At 44.3% G+C, this 20,542-nt stretch overlaps 1 protein-coding gene and 1 long non-coding RNA gene across 5 annotated transcripts in view; one reads left to right on the top strand and one right to left on the bottom strand.

Moving 5' to 3' along the window:
• Positions 1–20,542, top strand: part of AKAP13 (A-kinase anchoring protein 13) — a 172,430-nt gene extending 151,888 nt beyond the window's left edge. For 3 of the 4 annotated variants that reach the window (XM_031555333.1, XM_019619516.2, XM_019619517.2), the window contains 21 exons: positions 871–938; positions 1,673–1,739; positions 3,043–3,178; positions 3,990–4,102; positions 4,546–4,692; positions 5,299–5,549; positions 6,187–6,312; positions 6,419–6,536; positions 7,053–7,301; positions 8,635–8,711; positions 10,021–10,202; positions 10,287–10,369; positions 10,719–10,898; positions 11,526–11,690; positions 13,476–13,546; positions 14,054–14,098; positions 14,990–15,040; positions 15,542–15,991; positions 17,475–17,787; positions 18,063–18,179; positions 18,592–20,542. In XM_031555333.1, coding sequence (XP_031411193.1) covers positions 871–938; positions 1,673–1,739; positions 3,043–3,178; positions 3,990–4,102; positions 4,546–4,692; positions 5,299–5,549; positions 6,187–6,312; positions 6,419–6,536; positions 7,053–7,301; positions 8,635–8,711; positions 10,021–10,202; positions 10,287–10,369; positions 10,719–10,898; positions 11,526–11,690; positions 13,476–13,546; positions 14,054–14,098; positions 14,990–15,040; positions 15,542–15,991; positions 17,475–17,787; positions 18,063–18,179; positions 18,592–18,641 — 3,059 coding nt within the window. In that variant the 3' untranslated portion in view covers positions 18,642–20,542. The remainder of the gene's footprint in view (positions 1–870; positions 939–1,672; positions 1,740–3,042; positions 3,179–3,989; positions 4,103–4,545; positions 4,693–5,298; positions 5,550–6,186; positions 6,313–6,418; positions 6,537–7,052; positions 7,302–8,634; positions 8,712–10,020; positions 10,203–10,286; positions 10,370–10,718; positions 10,899–11,525; positions 11,691–13,475; positions 13,547–14,053; positions 14,099–14,989; positions 15,041–15,541; positions 15,992–17,474; positions 17,788–18,062; positions 18,180–18,591) is intronic. The other variant, XM_031555334.1, reaches the window with a different exon arrangement.
• On the bottom strand, positions 6,840–9,963 carry LOC109369647. The gene is made up of 3 exons (XR_002118971.2): positions 9,926–9,963; positions 8,001–8,230; positions 6,840–6,925 (listed from the first exon to the last, which is right to left on the bottom strand). It is a non-coding gene; the product is annotated as an uncharacterized LOC109369647 (long non-coding RNA).

The following is a 20,542-nucleotide window of genomic DNA, read 5'->3' as shown; positions in this document are numbered from 1 at the left end:
TGCTTTGCTGCTAAACAGGATGCCTGTAAGGTGCTGACTTCAGGTTTTCAATCAAGGCTTGAGTTTGAATTTAAGGTTCTGAATTGTCTCCCTGCCTCTTTTCGTTTGATTTCGGTGTCAAATACCAGAAGTGAGTTCTGTTCCTCTTCTTTGTTTGATCTTAACAGTGATACTGCTTGTGGGTTTTTGCAAGAGCCGTGTATGTTTCTGTCTGTCATATACACAGGAAGTTGTGGGAGATTGACTAGAACAGCAACACCCTAAGCCTTACTCTTACCTTTCACAAAATATCAGAAGAATTATTGGCTTTTATTAAGTAGGCCTAAACTTCAGAAATTCTAGCAATGTGAGAATATTTTATAAGTCCGATCCTGGATATTTTTTCCTTTAATTTTGTATTTCTTTTAGAAATAATTCAGAGCTGTACACTTGCAATGTGATTTATACTTAAAACAGTCCATGGGCTGTGTTAGCATGTTTTCATGAATTTATAGAAACGATAGATTTAAAGTGTGGTGCTCAGTGCATTGAATGTCATGGTTTCAGCCCAAAGCAGTGTAGTTTTCAGTCCCTGCCCCACAGTTGCTGTCACCTGGCAGAAGCTCCTGTTTCTTTTTCTATTCATACTATCATACAGAACTCAGATCCCGTACTGCAGATGTAGGCTGTGCTATATCTGGATTTAGGTAAATTAATTTCCCTGATTTTCCCTGCCTTTTGCCATCCCACTGTCGTGGTCTTGGTAAGAACAGCCTTTGTATTTGCAGAGAACGTGTTGGCACTACCATTGGTTTCTGTTTGTCTGCTGTTTCTGCTTTCCCCCTTACTTTTCTTTCAGAGGAATAACTCTAGTCTGTTTTCTTCTGACAGACTGCAATGCAATTGTTCACAAAGGCTGTAAGGAGAGCTTTGCTTCCTGTGCAAAGGTGAAAATGAAGGTTAGTGGTATCATCTACTTTACTGCATTATAAGAAGGAACTGTAAACGATTCAGTCTGCAGATATATACCATCTCAGGGTGGTCTGCAGTGAGGAGCAAAGACAGCAGCAGACCTGGGGAGGAAGTGATGCATAAAGAAACTGTGAGGGTATCCAAAATCTGAAACTAGATATTCCCAGAGCAAACACCATCCTTCCTGTGCACATGTAATACGATCAGTGCATATGATTAAAGAAAGCTTCTCACTGGCAAAACTTGAGGTTTACCCAACACCCGTAAATGCAACATCTCTTCATTTTTGAATACTACATCCTTTTATGCAGCATCACATGCATATATAATGCATGATGAAATGTATTAAATATGTATGCTGTTTATATGAGGGATATGCAGAATCTATGCTTGTTCCAAATGTGAGAAGCCTCTTCTGCAGCATGACTCTCCAAACCAGTTACTGCTCGTACCATTACGAGCTAAGAACATCTCCTCTGTTGTTCCCTTCTGTAGACAGCCTTTCTCTTTCCATTTTACTCTTTATTTTACTGTTTATTTTGCCCATTTCATATATGGCAACAACAGTAGTTGCTGACACTTCATTATATACTATGCATATTAGAGAACTGCTCTGTTCTGAGAGGATTCATTAAGGACATGGCTTTTTAATTGTAGTTATGTGGCACAGCCCCATGGGAGAAAGGAGGAAAAATTGAAGTGAATCTCCTTTTTCTTTCAGCCACAGAGAGGAATGCTGCAGGCACATGATACCTCTTCATTACCCACAGTGACCATGAGAAACAAAGGTAAAGTTTCCTTTTTCTCCTTTTTGGTGATGGTCTCTGTCTGCTGTTCCTGTTTTGACTGATTAAGCAGGGATGAGCACATCTTCTCTGCATGGTAAGCACTATTTGAGACTTAAGAAGTTGAGCTAAAGCTGTACAGATGATTTAGTCTTATGTTTGAGGTAGTAAAAGTAAGAAGTTAAATTCTGAATAGGAGCAACACTGACAAAGTTTGTACAGCTGCCCTGAGGTGTATGCTGCACTGCTGAGCTACCCAGAAGAACAGGTGGCAAAGAACTGGAATGAAATAGCCCACATGAGTTTTGGAGCATCATAATTAGATAAGCTCAGTTAATGGTAGCTTGTTAGATCACTGCGTAGTATCATGCTGTATCATATAGTCACACCCACTGTGGTTTTTGTCATGAAATTCAGAGGAATCGCTCCAGGAACGATAAATACATGTGAAGAAAGGAAAATTTAGAGTTAAGATTGAAAGGATTAGTCACAGATGTGTGATAGTATGAGAAGAGGTTTAGTGTTGCTCTGTAGTATATATGGATGGAAGAACCTATCAAAAGATGCAACCAGAAGCAGGAGGATGGCTATAACCACAGGATCTCCTTGCCCAGAGAAATTAAAACCAACACAGTAGATTGCTACATGTGATTATTTATTGAATAGCATTACATTTGGCTTCCAAAGTGTGTGTTTTTGGACTTGGAGATTCCAGCCAAATCTTTTAGGTATACTAGAGCCATTTCAGCAAAAAGGTCAATGTTCGTTCCTGCCTGAAATACAGCAGTGCTTACTTTGTTGAGAAGATCTCAGTCACTGCTTTTCTGCTCAGGAACACTGCTGGACTTAAAGCAGTCACAGTAAAGATCACAATTAACAAGTCCTGATTGGCTTTCTTATTGCACAGTAGAAATAAATTAAGCATGTTAGGCCTAAGGAGGATGAAGTCTCACAGGTAGATCTGATCACTGATGCTGTATATGCACGATGGCTAAATTTTGTTTAAAAGTATTTGAGCATCCAGAACTCAAGTTTACTATTAAGACAAATTCCAGATTGCCTTGGGCAAAGGTGCGGGAGCTTTGCTTTGACCAGGTCCTGCTTTCATAGCACAGGAGTGCCAAGGGAGAGGCAAAGGCTCAGGCTTCCCTGCAGTTAGGGCTGTGTCTAACAGCTGCAGATCTCCCAGTGGCAACTCTAGAGCAAGAAGGAAGGGAATTTTAGAACCTGCTTTTTTTAAGACTCCATCACTGCGGCTAAGAACGCAGTTGCATGAGCTGACTTTTCTCTGGTGCTTCTCTTCCAGGCTCACAACCCAAGGAGCGCCCTCGCTCCGCAATACTCGCTCCCGATGAAAACACCGTCACCTCAATATTCAATAACAGGAGATCACAGCAGCCTACGGCGCTCTCAAAGAGTGTCTCAATACAGAACATTGCAGGGTAAGGGTTCTGCCTGGAGTACGTGGGGATTATCTGCTGTGAGCGTGGAGAAGTTCAGATTGCATTAAAAATAAGCTCGTGTAGTGTGATCTGTGTGTAAAAATACAAAAGAGAATGGCAACACCAGAAATGCCCATATTATATATGATACTACCAGCTGTCTTCTGCACAGTCAGGCTGTCTGGGTTAGGTTTAGTCGTGGCGTGAGTTGAGAAGCATCTGAGCTGGCCTGGCGATATGAAGGACCACTTCACAGAGATGCTCTGGGATCCAGGAAGCCAAATGGCCTTGGGGTTGGAACTCTGCAATCACATGTATTTTGCAGCTCAGGCATAGTATTTATTTTTGTGTCCGTAATGGTAGGGTGGATGCACAGAGCTGCAGTCTTCATAACGTTTTGGGAATGTGCTATGCATAATTAACTACAAGAAGTCACAGAAGAAAATAAAATATACAGTTCCTATCCTATCTGCACACTGAGTAATTCTACAGACAGAGCAATAGCATAGATTGGGACGTTCTGAACAATTGGCATGCCCTGGCTATTTGTGGTGAAACTTATTTCAGTCCATTTTCTTGAATCTTGCTCAGAGCAAGTGGTACAGACTCCTAGGTAGCCTTTTGTACTGCATTTTTTCATGGTTTGCTCCAATAACAATGAGGATGGGAAGCGACAGTGTAAAATGGAAAGCAATGAAAAACAGTTACCCAAGCCATAAAACCTGAGGTGTGATTTTGTAGAGAAGAAGCACTGTCATTTAGAGCTGCAGGCCTGGTTGTAAACAATATTCTGTCTTCTGTACTTCTTCAGGGTTGGGAATGATGACAGCTTAATACACACTTGGAAATTTCTGTCACAGTCCACAGACTCTTTACATAAAATTAGCCGGGTGAATGAATCCACTGAATCATTAGTTGATGAAGGTAAGACATCCCGTGGCACTTACAGCAGGAGGGAGGTCTCTGCTGTTTTCCAAAAATAGAAAATCCAGTTTGACATTTCAACTTGAATTTTTCTTTTTAATGGACAATTAAAGTGCATTTAATGTAATGTTACTGTGATAACTTTAAAGAAAAAGATACCACACAGTAATTTCTTATTGAATTGTGGGAAAACATTTAGAAGGTTTCAGTTACAGTCGAGTTACTTGGAATTGAGCTTGAAGGCAAACATTTCCACTTTTGTTTTTTTCCTCTGGCCTTCATACAGCCACATACAGAACATGCCTTTTTATGCTGATATGAGGCTTTTTGTTGTGGGGACAGAGAAGATTTGCCATTTGCAATGCCATGTTGCATTGATGGATGTAATGCCTGTAGTGTTCAGATCTACCTGCAGCAGTTCACATTTATGTTGCTTTGTGAAGGTGCAGACATGAATGAAGGGCAGCTAATGGGAGACCTGGAACTAGATTCCAAGCAGCTGGAGGCCGAGTCCTGGAGCCAAGCAGTGGACAGCCTGTTCCTACAGCAGCAAAACAAGGATGTTGTCAAACGGCAAGATGTAATTTATGGTGAGACATGCATGGATGTTCATTTTTCACTCGTTTTAGGTGGTTTCTTGATATATCCACGTGCATGTATTTCAGAAACCTTATGTCAGTGAATAGGAACACTGACTGGATTCCTCAGTAGCCAAAGTGTCATTCTTGAAATTCTTAGAAACAATGTGTTCTTTGAAAGCTTTGTCTTTCTGCCTTTTGCTTACCTGAAAGCCATAAAAAAAAAAATAAATAGAAAACACCTCTTCCTTTTTGTCTGCTGATGATGTTTAAACTCAGTTACAGCACAGCAGCTAGCTAGCAAGTCCTCTCCTCCCTGATGCAAAATCCATCCTGCATGACAGAAATTAACAATGGTGAGTTTGACAGTGAAATGTAGGAAGAAGGTAACAGTGCTCAAGGTTCACACCTGCCTGTGGCTCTTTATTTTGACTCCTCTGCCCCATATTTCTGCCACAAGCAAGGACATTAGTTGATATTTTAAACACCTGATGTGGAATTTTCTGAAGCCACTCAGAGAAGCCCAATTAGCTTGCTCAGAAGAACTTCCTAATGACAGTTTTTCATTGTACTGTGCACCCAAGTTCCCTACCATGACCTTGTCTTAATCCTATTCAGAGCTCATGCAGACAGAAATGCATCATGTCCGCACCCTGAAGATAATGAACGACGTATACAGTGCAGGGATGTTACAGGAGCTGCAGTACGATCAGCAAGTTGTGGACAAGATCTTTCCCTGCCTGGAGAACTTGCTGCACATACACAGTCAGTTCTTCCAGCGGATTCTGGAGAGGAAGAAGGAGTCATTGGCAGACAAAAGTGAAAAGAACTTTGTTATCAAGAGGATAGGTGACATCCTGGTGAATCAGGTAAGCTGTGGATAATAATTGCCCTTCTGAGAGTGTAGCTGGAAGCCAAGTGCTCCTGAGTTCTCACTCCTCCCTGCCTCCTGTTTCTACGTGTTAGGCAGCTATACCCAATGGCACCTCTAGACGCAGACAAAAATCTCTACCTCTGTTTTTTAAGCACTTTTTGCTCTTTTGGAGGAAGGTATAATGATGAAAATTCATTCTGTTTATATTGTGGGAGAGAGAAGCGTTTGCTAACAGGCACCACATGGTTTGACCCATAGCCAGGAGGGAAGGCAGTAGCAGGCAATGAAATGTGTGCAGCATGTTTCTTGGCTGATGTACAGAGAAGATACTTAACTTAGGGTGGGTTCTTGTACTTCTCTTTATCTATGTTTTCTCCCATTCTCCTTTTTTCTAACTTGCTCTCTTTTGGCTTTTAAACTCTGTTGAGGTGCGGTCCCAGATTTTGTGCTAAGTGTAATTGCAGTGAAGCCACAGACTCTGCTCGTTACTTTCTAGAGATTTAATTTCTTGGCTTAGAGAGCTTTGTACTAATTTGTTTTCATAAAACTCTTCTGAAAGACTGACAGGAACTGCTGGGATGTTACACCAAGAGCTCAGTTGAAGTTGGATCTTTACATCTCTTGTCTTGCAGTTCTCCGGAGAGAACGCTGAGAGAATGAAGAAGACATATGGCAAATTCTGCGGGCACCACAATGAGGCAGTAAATTACTTTAAAGATCTGTCCTCAAAGGACAAACGTTTCCAGGCTTTTGTCAAGGTAGGACCTGGTGGAAGAGAAACAGTCAATGGGGAAAAAACATATTTCCTTTCTGTGCTCCATTGAGTGTTTGCTACAAATTGAAATTTTCATCTTTGTTTCTTAGAAAAAAATGAGTTCCTCCTTGGTGAGACGTCTTGGGATTTCTGAATGTATCTTGTTGGTAACACAGAGAATCACAAAGTACCCAGTCCTTTTACAGAGGATACTGCAGTACACGGCAGGTAGGGGCCAGTTCTTTTCTAAGCATGCATTTGCTCATCCAGTGTGCATTTCCAGGGTCCTTTTTTTCTTAGATTTTCTTAGAATTGGCAAACTAATCCAATCATTGTCTCACACTGGTATAATGGGGTAACCAGGTTTCATCTCTCTGTTTAGTGTTAGTTGATCAGGTGCCTTGCTTTCACTGACACAGTCTATCTCTAGCTAGTTAAAGAGCCAGCGTGCTCAGATTCCAGAGTCTTCCAGCTTACTTTTTTTTATAACAGCTAAAATATGTGGTTAGTTTGCTCGTTTCATATCCACTGTCTTAAAGTGTATTGGAACAGCTCCTCGCCTCAAACGTATATGTGAAAGGTGTTGTGAAGCTCTCCTTAGCAGGGAAAGATGCAACCTGTTGGGAGAATATTAAACAGTTATAATGCAGGAATCTGAGAGGGAGAAGAGGAAGGAAGTAAAGAGAAAACAGGGATGTCCACGAGGATAAAATGAAATGGAAATCTTTCTCTTTCTGTTCAAAGAAAATGAAGTGGAACATGAAGACTTGACTCAGTCATTAAACCTTGTTAAAGATGTGATTGCTGCAGTCAATAGCAAAGTCAGTAACTATGAAAAGAAAATGCGCCTGGATGAGATTTACAACCGGACAGACAGCAAGTCCATCATGAGGATGAAAAGCGGTCAGATGTTTGCAAGAGAGGATTTGCGACATCGGAAGCTCATCCGAGACGGGCCTGTGTCACTGAAAAATGCAGCTGGACGGTTAAAAGGTAATGCTTCCCTCTCTGGGCACAGGATTGCTCCTCAGATTGGTATACCCAGTACTTGTTCTTCTGCCCTGGGAGGCTTTGACAGCAATTTCAAATTGGATATGATTTATTTTGGCGTTTTGGAAACAGGAACTTTGTTTGTTTTCCAAGCTCCCAAATTTACTAATGACTTCATAAGGTGGATCAAGCAAGTTATGCTGCCGTTGTGAAATACTGTGATAAGCACAGGCTGCATTTGTATTTCTAAGTCACAGAAATGCCTACTTCTGTAGTGCAAGTTCCCAGCAAAAGCAGGTCCTATAGATTCCAGTAGGTGAGCAGCTGGTTCTGATCCTTTGGCTATTTTGTGGTACTTCAGGTGGAGCAGAGAGAAATCTGAGAAGAACTTTTTCTTGCTTATTTTCAGCATTTCCCCTCTTGCAGAGTGCACAGAAAATATGGTGATAGGGAAGAATAGAGTCAGATGCTGACTCCTGCAGACCTCCTAGGGCTTTGAGTTCATTTTGCAGCTTTGATTAAAATTTGGTGGTTCTTTTATCCAAAACAGATCCTGTCTTCCTAAAGCAGAATGGAAGGAATTACCATGGGATGATTTCACTTTTTGGTTTGCTTCCTGTCTGTCACAAGATTTCCCAAGTACATAATACAAAAACTCTTTGTACTGAGGGATATGGGTGGGGTATTGTACTTGGTACTTACTGTGCAGCTTTATGCTGTGTCATTAGGAGACTTGGAAGGCTGTACGTGTACTTTGGGAAATGTCCGTATTCTGATTTAAAATCCTCTCAATTGCTTGATGCTGTGCTTCCTTTTCCCATGAAATAAAGGTCCTGCATCTCAAGCTGGGCTCTGTTAGCTCCCCTTGGAGTTAGCAGGGGTTTTATTTGTCTGTGAACAGAGCTAGTGGTGGCTCCTGAAGTCGCTGTTTCCTGGAAAGAAAGTGCAGCTGACAAATGTTGCTGTTGCACAATAATTTACACTCCCCAAACTACTCTTTGAAAAAGACATAAAACCCCCAACTTCCTGTGCTGATACTTTGCTCATGGGCTGAAATATTGATTGCTTGAGAAAACAGTTCTGTTCTATGTCTCCAGTTCTTGCTGCTATGCCATGTCCTACCTCTGGGCAGTTCATGGCTGGAAAGCAGCCCTCCCACCCAGGGGTGTTCCCAGGGCAGCTCTGCATTACGTGGCCCTTCCAGCATCTAACCAGGAGTTGATCCCAGACCAGCCCTTGTGCTCCCCAGTGGCCAGTGTTATTAAAAGATAAAAGTGCTTAGGAGTGTGCTGCGTGGTTATACAGCACCTATATATATATTTTTTTCCTTTTGCAGAAGTCCAGGCTGTTCTCCTCTCTGACATGCTCATATTCCTTCAGGAGAAGGACCAGAAATATGTCTTTGCCTCACTGGTAAGGTTTCAATCTTTTCTTCTCCTTTGCTTTTCTGTGTGAGGGTCCCTTGCTGTGTGTTATGCAGTAAAGCCAGCCGCTGCCTGCTAAACAACTTCATTTTCCTGCTTAGAACATTTCTGTTTGTTGGGCAAGCTCTGTTTTTTCAATTGGAAAACATGTCATTGTTCCACACCTCCCCCTGGTGATTTCTGCAGTGCCTTGGCACCGCTGATAATTGGCCTTTAAAATCCTCCTGCCACTCCACGCACATTCTCCTTTTCAGTTTGTGCAAACTGAAGCCATGAGCTGGGGAGAAGGGGAGTAATGGGATAAGTCAAGCATTGTAAAAACAAATCTTATCATATATTATGAAATGCTATTGGGGAGGGGGTAGAGAACACCACTGCAGTAAATTCAGCAGAGCAGCGTACAGATAAATGTCAGGAGAATGCAGTTGTAATGCACCAAAGCAAAACCTGTCACTTTTGAATGCAGTCTCCTAAAGGTCGAGGCACACTGATCTTCTACTGAAAGGCAGTCTGGTAGCTAACTAGGTCTGTTGCAGACACAGTTTGGACTGGCTAAGCCTTGTGTTCTTTTGGCCATTGGAATATTTTGGAAGTTGATAATCTGTTATTCCAGTTCCTCTGGGGCTCTACACAGAGGGAGCTGATTTGCACAGAAGTCCTGCTAGTGATTGCTGCCAAGTCACCCAAGTGTAGCATCCTGGAAAGTGCACAAAGGCACCCACACAGCAGCAATGGGATATTTTAACCCAGGCAGGCTGTTTACACAGAGACTATAGCACATAGTGAGCACCCTCTTATGTACAAGTCTAGTCCATCACAGGCATCCACTGTGCTTCTGAGAACAGGCAGGTTTTTGTGAGATTTGAAAGTAAGGTGTTATTCTATCCTAGGGTGACACTGTGAAGACAATATGTGTGAAGCAGCTGCTAGCAAGCTTCACTACATATAAGGGGCTGTAATATTAATGACAGATTCAAGAGTGTGGGCAGGAGGAGATGAGATCAAAGGTCTGCTGGGGATAGAGCAAAAATATGGTAGAGTTTTTAAAACCCCAAACTCCGTTTTAAATTACTTCCCTGTTGAAATGGACCGAAGTGAAATTGGTTTTCCTACAGGAATGTAGAAGAAAGCAAGCCCTTCTCTGGTTTGTGACCCCAGCAAAATGCTTATTTTAATTAGCCAGCAGCTTCAAAAAATATTTACTGCCTGAGTGTGTTCGTTGCACTGGTAGTGGGACGTTTAGAATGTTCATTGTGAGGTAGTTTGGCCCCTCCTCACCCGTTTCCTTCCATCTGAAGGACCAGAAATCCACTGTGATCTCTCTGAAGAAGCTAATCGTACGGGAAGTGGCTCATGAAGAGAAGGGTTTGTTCCTGATCAGCATGGGTGTGAAAGATCCCGAAATGGTGGAAGTGCATGCCAGCTCCAAAGAAGAGCGGAACGGCTGGATACAGATCATTCAAGACACAATAAGTACCATGTAAGCTACCAAGCTGCTCTGGAAGGGTGAGTGATGCACGTGGTCATGTTCTGATAGTTATTGAGATGTGTCTCTTTCATGCAGGGATAAGGATGAGGATGAAGGAGTCCCTTGTGAGTCTGAATTTGAAAAGAAATTGTCAGACACAAGAATCAGAGCGCTGAAAGGTAAGGAACTGCCCAGGACAGGAAGACAGAGCTTGTTTTCAAAAAAAAGTTTTCAGAAGTTTACAGCAATTGTTGGGTTTTGTGGCCCTTTTCCGTGTGCACAGTTGAACTTTTTCAGGGAAATGAGGATCCTGCATCCAGCAAATGGTTGCAGTCTTTGTTTGCACCTCACCTTGTTTACAGCTCAGTGCTTTGTTCCTGCTGCATGCAGTTGCTGTGCGAGATTGCAAGGGGCAGAGCTGTGTCACCGCATTCCACTAGATGGGGCCAGTATCTCAGGAATAGCTCTCCTTCCTTCCCAAAGCTTTTGTTTTCAGTCTTCACTCCTGTTTTCTGCTCACCTCCACAGAACAACTTCAGCAGAAGGATAGACAGATCCTCCTCTTGCTGGAGGAAAAGGCCAAAATCTTCAGTGACATGGCAGACTCCTCTATGCAAGAGGACATGCCGGGTTCCAGGCTGCTCTTCAGAGCCAACACTGAAGAAGCACCAAAAGGAGAAGCCATTATGAAAACTGCAATAAATGAAGGTGAGCAAGTTCAGCGTGGCACTAAACAGCACTCTCACCTTCAGTGAGTCCCTTGGTTCTCAAGCACGGTGTTTACAGGGGCAGCCTATTTGTTCCCAGTGAATGAATAACAGCATAGATAAAGAGATACTGCTACTCATGGTGTGTCAGGGACAGATACTGAGGATCAGGAAAGGAAGCAGATATTGATGGCTGTTGAAAGAAGGCACAAAAGAGGTCTTAGCACAAAGAACAAGCCTGTGTTGAATCTGGGCTGAGGTCAGGGACAGCCCAAGATTTCATCCTTGTCTGAAGTACAGACCATGCTGTCTTTCGCTGTGCTTTGGGCTCAGCAAGGTTTGGGGGGACTCCAATTCCTGCAGGTATTCAGGGTGTCTGCAGGGAACAAGCAGTCTATCGGCAAATGCAAGGTTGAATGAAAACTGACACAACTTTTCAGTGTGTTTTTTGGAAAGAGTGAAAATCATTAAATGCTGTTGTGAGTTTTTGCAAGGGAGACACATGTTGTTGTGTCATTGTAGAAACATTTCTTCTTTAGTATAGAAAAACACATGAAGATAGAGATGGAAATAGCTCAGAAGCCTGAGGTGGTCTGTAACAGAGAGATTGCTGATTTTATCTTCCCAGTGGAACTGTTGCAAGACCTGGTGAACAGGAACCTGGGCAGCACCCTTGTGCAGCAACTCAGCAGTGCTGCCATTGACGAAGAAGGAGGAGTTGGCCCCGTCTCTCTTCCTAAAAGGGCAGAAACTTTTGGAGGATTTGACAGTCACCAGATGAATGCCTCCAAGGGTAAGTAGTTATGTGCTCCCATAGCAGCATTTGTTAATGATATTTCATGTCATCCTGTCCTGTTCCTTCTGAAGGACTTCAGCAGATGGTCTGTTTGGATTACTGTACTCTTCTGCAATGCTAGTAGCTAGATTAAATATCAGATTAGGAAAAAGGTACAGGTGAAATGGTAGTTGAGAACTTGTGGCTATGTGAGGATTGAACTCTTCACTCCCGACTCTCTATTTTCTCTCTAAATCATCTTTCCTGCTTTACTTACGTGCTACACACAAACAATTGGCTTCATTAAAAGTACCTTCTTCATGTTCTGCATGCCTGCAGTTCTGTTCTTCATCCTTCAGTTGCCTTCCAGCAGGAGACCAGTGCTGTTGCCTTTGCAAATGATGATGGTACTGCTGTACCAAACACCTTCGTCTGTCTGTGCTCTCTGTGCATTTGATTTCCACACACAACTGCGTGTGTTATTCCTGCAATTAAATCTCTCTCAAGCAAATGACTGAATATTCATTTCAGCTGCAGTGTTGGCTGCTTCCCAATGCTCTCTTTCTTTCCCCTAGTCATCAGAAACTTCCCTGTCCTCAAATTCCTTTCTCTGTGGTCTCTCTCATGCTCCCAATACAGCCAGTTTTGCTGCGCTAGTGTCTGTCTCAGCATTGGGATGTTGGACCCCGTCTGACCTTCTGCATTAAAGGAGCAGTGTTAGCTCCAGACAGTCAGACATGAGAACTATGTAGAGATTTTTCCGGCTATTGGAAAGCTGCAAAGCTCTCAACAGGCCTTGTCATCATCGTGACAAATATATTCACGCTGAGGGCTGGAGGGGGTTGGTTGTTCAAGACTGGGCCTCTTTCTGTTGTGGTGATGAATGAATGGCATAACCTCAAGCTGTTCATTGCCCAGCACTCTCCCCCCTCCTTGCTTTCTGCTGTTTTTTGTTTGATGAGTGATTTTTTTATTTACCCCTAGAAATACCATCTTTTGAATTAGATTGTAGTTCAATAGTTATAGGGTCTTGGGAGATGTTAGGAAAATAAAGCATGACCTGTTTATTCAGCTGTGGAAGGTACCACGATGAGTTGCAGCAAAAAAAAGGTCTGCTAGGAGGGTGAGGGTCAGTCTTAAGTAGCAAAGTCTGCCTCGGAAGGTGGTGAGAAAACAGGTCTGTGATGGCTGCAGCCCTCCTGGCCCCATGAGTCAGTTCAGTGCTTGGGAACAGTGATAGGAGCCATGCAGGGAGAAGCTAGACAGAGATGTCCAGTATCCCTTTGAAGATAGAGGTTTCTGATGACTAAGACTGCTGACGAATTGTTAACATAAAATCACACAGCAGTATTGCACAGCAGTCTAACCCAGCTGTAAATTACATTTGGACAGAGAGGCACTGAAACTGTACCTGCAATAATACACTCTGAGATGATATTGCTATTTTTCTCCATCTGCTTTTGTTCTGCCTCATGACTTGTTAGCAAATGTGAGTGGTTTTTTTGTGTTTTTTTTGTTGTTTTTTTTTTTTTTTTGCAGAAAGCACTTTGGGGGCTAGACAGAGCACAAGTTAAAGGTGTATGTCGGATTTATCAGGATATTGTTTGAAACCAAAGTCAAAATTTGTCTGAATTCACACACTGAGTGCATGAAGAAAGCAAACACATCTGGTTAAAGTGCAAAGAGCTCTGTGGCCCTTCTTGTGACACATCTCATTGTCTGTATGAAATCTCAGATACTAGCAAGTTCATCTGTGGCTTAAAACGTTGAATAACCAGTGTCAATGCTGGCTTCTTGCTTTAGGTGGAACGAAGGATGAAGGCGACGATGCTCAGGATCTACGGAGAACAGAGTCAGATGGTGTTTTAAAGAAGGTATTGCATGGTTTATCTATAGGGCCACTCTGAGTTCAAGAAGGTGACAATTCAAGTCTTGAAAAGGGCCCGAATTTGTTGGCAAGGAGCTGTATTCTAATAATATAAAATCAAATTGGAAGTATGGAGACCAAAATACTGCTGTAGTTAATATCCTGACTTGAGAACCATTTAAAATCCAATAGTATTCCTTTGTGGCAGAGGTTGTGCCATCTGTCTGCAGATCAGCTGAAGCATGTGTTCAATTATGCGTCGTTATTAAAATGACAGGGTCACATAGAACCTTGCACCTATTCTTCCTGGGGATCGATTCAGCACATAACTCTAAATGATACCTAATTAATACGTGATTTGATGCCATTCTAACTCACCTGAAAACATACATGAATCGTCCCAGAATCGAACGTGGAGGGGAGGGGGATTAATGTATCTGTCGTTAGTTCTGCTTCACAACATATTTGTTACGATTTCTCATTTGTCCTCATATGAAGCGTGATCTTTTCACAGGCTGGAAATGCTAACCTGATGTTCATATTGAAAAGGAACAGCGAGGTAAGAATCGATTCTGTTGCTGTTTTCTTCATTTAAGTGATAAGTGAATTTGTCTCAATAGGTGATAATGTAAAAGAAAATACATTACTTTAGCTGGAGCACACGTGGACTTTTAAATACATTCAGCTGAACCCACTGTGTCGTTTATTTGTTTAACCTTGGATGTTCAGACAGGGAATTTGCTAATTGTCATCTGCTTGCCAGCGGGATGATATGTGCTGATTATAGGCATCAGGGGTTAATTACCACTAGGATGTGCAGGACTGTATTTATTGTGCATCTGCAGACAGAGAGAGTTTAATTTTATGTTGCAGGTGCAGTGATTTGGGGCAATTAGATTTCTATTCTCCCTTTGATACACATTCATAACTCCAATTAGCATTAAAGTCAGAATGAGAAGCTGTTCTCTTAACACTGGCTATAGCACCAATATTGCAAACACCACTGTGTTTTTCTCTTATTCTGTGTTTTTTTTCTTCTTCAATAGGTGAATATATGAGATTCAGAGAATTTTTTTAGCTGGGCTAAACATATGTTTTGGGCTAGAGCATTACTCCAAAGTGTTTTGCTCTTGGCTACTTGGCGATGCACGATTGTTTGCATGTACCTGTTTTCTGGGAACCTTCATTAGTATACTTGCTGTATTTGTGTGTCTGCTGCACTACAGTTTTCCTGTGAAACGACAAGAGAATTTGTATGGGTCTGCCAGAGTGAAAGAGGGCTGTGTACCAGGGAATGATAGAATTGTTGCAGGTGATGAGTGAGAAAAACAGAAGGTATAGAGGGACAGCAGCTTGGACTCACCAGTGAGTCACAGTGGAAAAGGAAGTTGCTTTATTACTGCCCTGGCACCAAGTGGGGTCTAATAACAGTGCTTTTGTTTTCTTGTAGCAGGTCCTTCAAAGTGTTACCAGCCTCCGTAAGCTGCTCAGTGCTCTGCAGGTATGTTGCCCTTTCATTCTACTTCCACACGCTGCTTGCCCAAGCCATGGAATGAGCTCACCCTGGAGCCTTCTCCTCTCTAGGCTGAACAAGCCCGGCTCCCTCAGTCAGCTCCAACCCTCTGAGCATCTTCATGGCTTCTTCTAAACCCACTCTGGCAGCTCCACACCTTTCTTGTGTTGTGTGCTCCAGGCCTGGACACAGTCCAGAAGCCCTTCCTCTTCCCCACTCCTGCATGGCCCATACAGGAGTATACCTGCAGCAGATTTGTGTTCAGCCTCCCAGCACAGCAACAGTAATCAGCTGCTGCCTGGCACGCTGCTTCCATTTGGGAAGCTGCAGGTGGATGTTTAGACCAGCAAAGCTGCCACTACGGCATCCTCAGCTGAATGCTAAACATGGTAGAAAAAGATGCAGTTTGGCAGTGCCCCGATTGCTCGGATGTGGAGCTGCTCATCCTGGAGTGGGCCCTGCAGTGATGTCTCCCTCCTTCCCTCCCAGGGCGTTGTCCTACAGCAGGACACCTACATCGAGGGCCAGAAGCTGGCCTTGAGTGAGAGGGCCCTGTCCCGAGGCTTCTTCCGCCCAGCCTCACTGCTGGAGCAGGAGAAGCAGCGCAACCTGGAGAAGCAGCGCCAAGAACTCGCCAACCTGAAGAAGCAACAGGCTCAGCACCAGGAGGAGAAGAGGAGGGCAGAGAAGGAGTGCGAAGCACGGGAGAAGAAGCTGGCGGAGCTGGAAATCCAACTGGCCAAGAGGGAGGAGGAGATCCAGAAAGGGTGGCAGGAGCTGGAGTGCAGGCGGGATGAGCTGCGGCAGTTGAAAGCCTCCTACCAGCTTGAAATGGAGAAACTTCACAGTAAGCAGAAGCAGCTGGATAAGGAGTGGGAGCAACTCAGGAAGGACATAGAGCGACAACCTCAAATGTGGTTGGAGCATGATGACAACCAGGTAAATGCTGCCAACAGGCAGGCTCTCACAGGGAGCTGTGCTCTGCTGGGAGCTCCCAGTCGGCTGTCTGCCCTGAGGCACCAACTGCCTGGCTTTAGCCCAGCCCTGGGTATGCAGGGCCTGACGCTTAAAGCTGGTTCTTTCCTTACACCTCAAAAGCCACTGAAGCATTGCTGCCGAGCATTTCGCACTTCCTTGTGCCTCTGTTTGGCAGAGGCATGTGGGGAGGATGCGCTGGGATGTCTGAAGTGTTGCCTTCCACATTCACTCCACATGGATTTGGCTTTGTGGAGCATTGAGGCAGATGAGGATTTATTCTAAGGAACAGCCCAAATGTTGCTGCTCACTTTGACATACAGTGGCTCTGTCAATGCCTTTTTGTTTACAGACTGTGGGCTTAAGTCTGCCTCCACAAGCATTATCCAGCAGAGACAAGTGGTGTCCCTGTCCTAAAGAGGCATCTACAGTCCGGACGTGGCCCAAAGGTCACTTGCTCTGGTGTGAGAAGCTTCTGGTATAGGACTGTCCAGAGCTAAAAAGCACAGATCTTGTTCTGTGCTGTGCATTTTTTAGCATGCTGAGGAGAGCATGCATCAGTTTGCAAAACATGGGTTGAGTTTGAACCTTAAGCCAGCTGTTGAACGTTTGTTTGTTTATAACTCCCTGATTTCGAATGCAATTTGCTTAGAGCTGTAACAAAATTAGCTTGTAAATGCTGGATTGCGGAACTGAAATTATTTTGGGTGCCTGAATGGACTAATTGCAGAGCTCAGCAGTAAACTCTGTAAAGCAAATCACCCAGGGATCGCTTGCTCCTTCCCAGCCCAGCCCTGGTCAGGCCAGGAGCACACAGTACAGCTTCCTCAGCATCCATCAGTGCGCTGGGGCATGGGGTGCTATGGGAGAGGTCGAGAGGTAAAGTAACTGAGGGCTCAGGATCAAGGGAAGGAAGCTCCTTCTCATGCAGGCATCTCACTGACAGTTCAGAGCTATTAATAGAGGGCTCGGCAGGCTTTGTTGAGCTGTTGTTTTGATCTTCCCTTTGAATGTGAGGGCTCAATTATACCCTGAGACAGACGTTAAGAAAAATCAGGGAAATGTTTTGCTTTCATCTTTCTCTTGGGAAGGCTTCCTTTGCCACATGCCTGGCTGGTGCTGCATGCTGCCCGGAGAGCACACTCCTCTTGGCCTGCTGCCACTGTCTGTGTGCACTAATAGCGCCGGGTGAGTCGTGGTATCGAGATCTTAGAGAATGTTTGCCCTTGGTTTGTTGATTTTACATGTGGGAGTAAAAGATACAGGAGCGTTACTCTGTATGCGTTGCCTGTCTTACACAGAAGGGGCTTTGCCTGCATGACTCTGCTTTGTAGCTGCTGAATGAGTGGTGGTCTCTGTGAGTGGTCTTGGAAACATCTTTTCTCTCTCTAGACTCTCCACTACCTTCTTCCATGCACCAGTGAAACTTGTTTCTTTTCTTCTTTAGGTGTCAAATCGACATGAGAAACTTGCAAGGGTTTGCTCCCAATCCAGCCTCGAAGGCACCTCCAAGCAGAAGAGCCCCTCGTTTCCTAAGCAAGGGCACTCTGATGCAGAACTGTCTGTCTCCCCCAAAAGGAACAATCTTTCAAGGACGCACAAAGAGAAAAGCACTTCCCATTTGCTTAGCACAACAAACCAGACTAACAAAGCAGCTGAGGAACAGCCCCAGATGCCTACTCGCCTCTTCAGTTTATCCAAACCAAAGGAAAAGAAGGAAAAGAAGAAAAAGGGCAGGGGACATCGCTCCCAGGAATCTGGTGAGTGTCAGGAGGTCGCAGATGTGTTTTTAGGGTCAATGAGCTGGAATTCCCTTCCAGCCAGTGAACCTGTGGAAGCTATTTGGCCTTGAACAGAGATGGTAACAGAGAAGGACAGAGAAGATCAGGTGTGATGAGTGAAATTCCCAGCTTCAAGTGACCTCTCCTCCACAGCCGCTGGGGTTGTCAGAGGGCCATGTTGCCTCTCTTCTCCTTCCCTTCCATGTCCTATTCTGAGCAGCTTCCACAAGATGGCTTCTCTCTGTGTTTTTCAGCTTGCTCTGCCTCAGAAGGGATCACGCTTTCATGCTTTCCGAACCTGCGTGGAATCTTCCGGTCTGCCTCGAGATCCTCTGGCAGCACTGCTGACATTTATAGTTCTGTTCTAGTTTGTAAGCAATGCCTCCAACCCTTCCCCTGGACACTCCCCCCGAGCTGGTCTACCTTGTCTGTTGATCTAAAAACTAAATGTGGCTTTTTTTTACCCTCCCATAGTTTTTCATCCCCATAGCACTCAGTTCTGCACTTCAGACCTCTTGCCCATACACAGGTTGATCTCAAGCTTTCAGGTGACCCGCTGATACATCTTAACTCATTCATGTTTTCCAGCTCATGTCCAGGAAATTCAGCAGTTTTCCTAATGGCTGTAATTTCCTGATAGCTCACTGGGAACTCGACATCTTTCAAGGTCCCCAAAGGATTGGGTAGAGAAACAGGGTTTCCACATATCTGAAGGGAATCCTGCTCTGCTTGCTATATTGCTGTATTCCCATAGTGATTCCCACTTGTTTCTTTTCCCCTCAGATTCTCATTCATCAGAAGCACCTCCAGAGGGTGAGGAGATCTTCTGCTGAGTGGGGACGGCTCCATCGGTCACTCTCAGCTTTCATACAGTGGACATCTCCCTGCCCGACCCACAGCACAGTGCTGGTGCCTGCACCTGACAAGCATCTGGAGGTTTTCATTAAAACGTTCTGAAAGTTTATAAAGTGGTGGGAAAGGGCCTCTTTCCTTGGGTTTGCGTGAGTTGTCACCGCAGAGGCTTCCCGCACAGCAAGTGGTACCATCTCCCTGTGCAAACCTGGATTCAGGTCGGTTGGGACGGATGTTTGCAGTCTGTTCGTACTGCTAAGGGATGAGAGAAAATAGCCTTAAGGGGTCTGTGCCTTCATATTCCCCTTTTCTGGGGAAGGTAACCAAAACCAAGCATTCAGAAAAAGATTAGGACTGTACAAATGGTGCGTACACACTGGCATATATAGATATACTGTACATACCCATCTCTGTATCTATGTATCCACTGGGATATGCTTAGGTCTGTACAGCCAAGCTTAGCTCGGCCCGTGGGGATAGGTGATGCCTTTCAGGGAGCGTTTGGATATCAAATATTTTGTCCTACTGCCCCAGCTATAATGCCACTGACCCGCACGCCCCTTGGTGCTCATGGCGAGGGTGCTGGGTTTCAGCAAGGCACTGCACACCGGGGAAGAGTAGCAGTGTTCAAAAGAAAAAATCAGGAAACAAATAAAATTGAAGATCTCCAAAGAGATTTATGTGGGGCGGGAGGAGTTACGTGTCAAACTGTTTCCAGAATCAAGCAGAACTTGGAGTATATTTAAAGTGATGCAGAAAAGAGAAACTGGGGAGGCTTGGAAGGCAACCCTAGGAAGCCAGGACAGAAGGTCATCAAGTAGGAAGAACGCTAAGCAGCTTTTTTTTTAAGCACTCTCTTGGAGCTACAGCTCATTCCTTCTCATGTCTTACATAAAGATTTGTATTGCCAGGATCTATTTCTCCAGTTGTTCGACATCCCTTCCTGCAAGCCTGATGGCTTATGGGAAAGGTGGCTGGAAATCTGCTTTGAGGGACCTTGGTTCTGTTATTTGTGCTTTCTTTCCTCCACTCTTTGCATTACCGCTAGGCTTCTCTTCCTCTGGATTTTGTCAGCTTCTCCAGCTTGTTTCTAAGGCAGAGCACTGGCAATTTCAGAGCACGTCGGTGAGATAGGTCAGAGCAGAGTGAACTCTGAGGAGACAGCTCTTCGGTCCCATGCCTGTGCAGCATTGTGCACTTGTTTCTGGGCAGAAAAATATATTCACATGGACAAAACCACTGTGCAGCAGATCCAAAGGTTGGCATGCCAGGTGCATGTCCTTTGCTTTGTGAGCACATTTGTGTCACCCTCAGCAGAAGGGGAAGGTTTGAGGACAGCCCTCGATGCAGAATCATAGAGTCATTTCAGTTGGAAAAGACCTCTAGCATCGTCAAGCTCAGTTGTTCACGTAGCACTGCCAAGTCTGCCTCTATAGAAGCATGTGCAGACAGTGGGGTGTTCATACAGCTGTGGAGTACAGCACAGAAGAGGAATGCAGCAAGTCACTTCTGTTCCTTGCATGATTATTCCAAACTCTCTGAGGTCAGTTGGCCGAGTGGATCTGTGAATGGTGATAGGACCTTATCAGCTCCAAAATAACTCAAAGGTTTGCTCCAACTTGGAAGTTGCTGAGTGCATTTCCTTTCCTACCAGTTTTGCTTTAATGAAAAAAAAAGAAAAACCACACAACACAACAGTTCTTTAGTTGCACTGTCATTTGATTTAGCTTCTCCCAAGCTAGGAACACACAGCAGTTTTCAGAGTTGAGTGCTGATGCAGATCGGCAGCGCTGCAGGTGAGGGGGATGCTCTGATGGTCTGTGCAGGAGCCCTAAGAGCCACCTGCTTGCTACTGAAGCTCTCTGAACTACTAAGATAAAAT

This window comes from Meleagris gallopavo, chromosome 12 (assembly GCF_000146605.3).
Source record: "Meleagris gallopavo isolate NT-WF06-2002-E0010 breed Aviagen turkey brand Nicholas breeding stock chromosome 12, Turkey_5.1, whole genome shotgun sequence".
NCBI lineage: Eukaryota > Metazoa > Chordata > Aves > Galliformes > Phasianidae > Meleagris > Meleagris gallopavo.
Note: the sequence above shows the minus strand (reverse complement) of the source record. Positions and strands in the feature narration are given on the sequence as shown.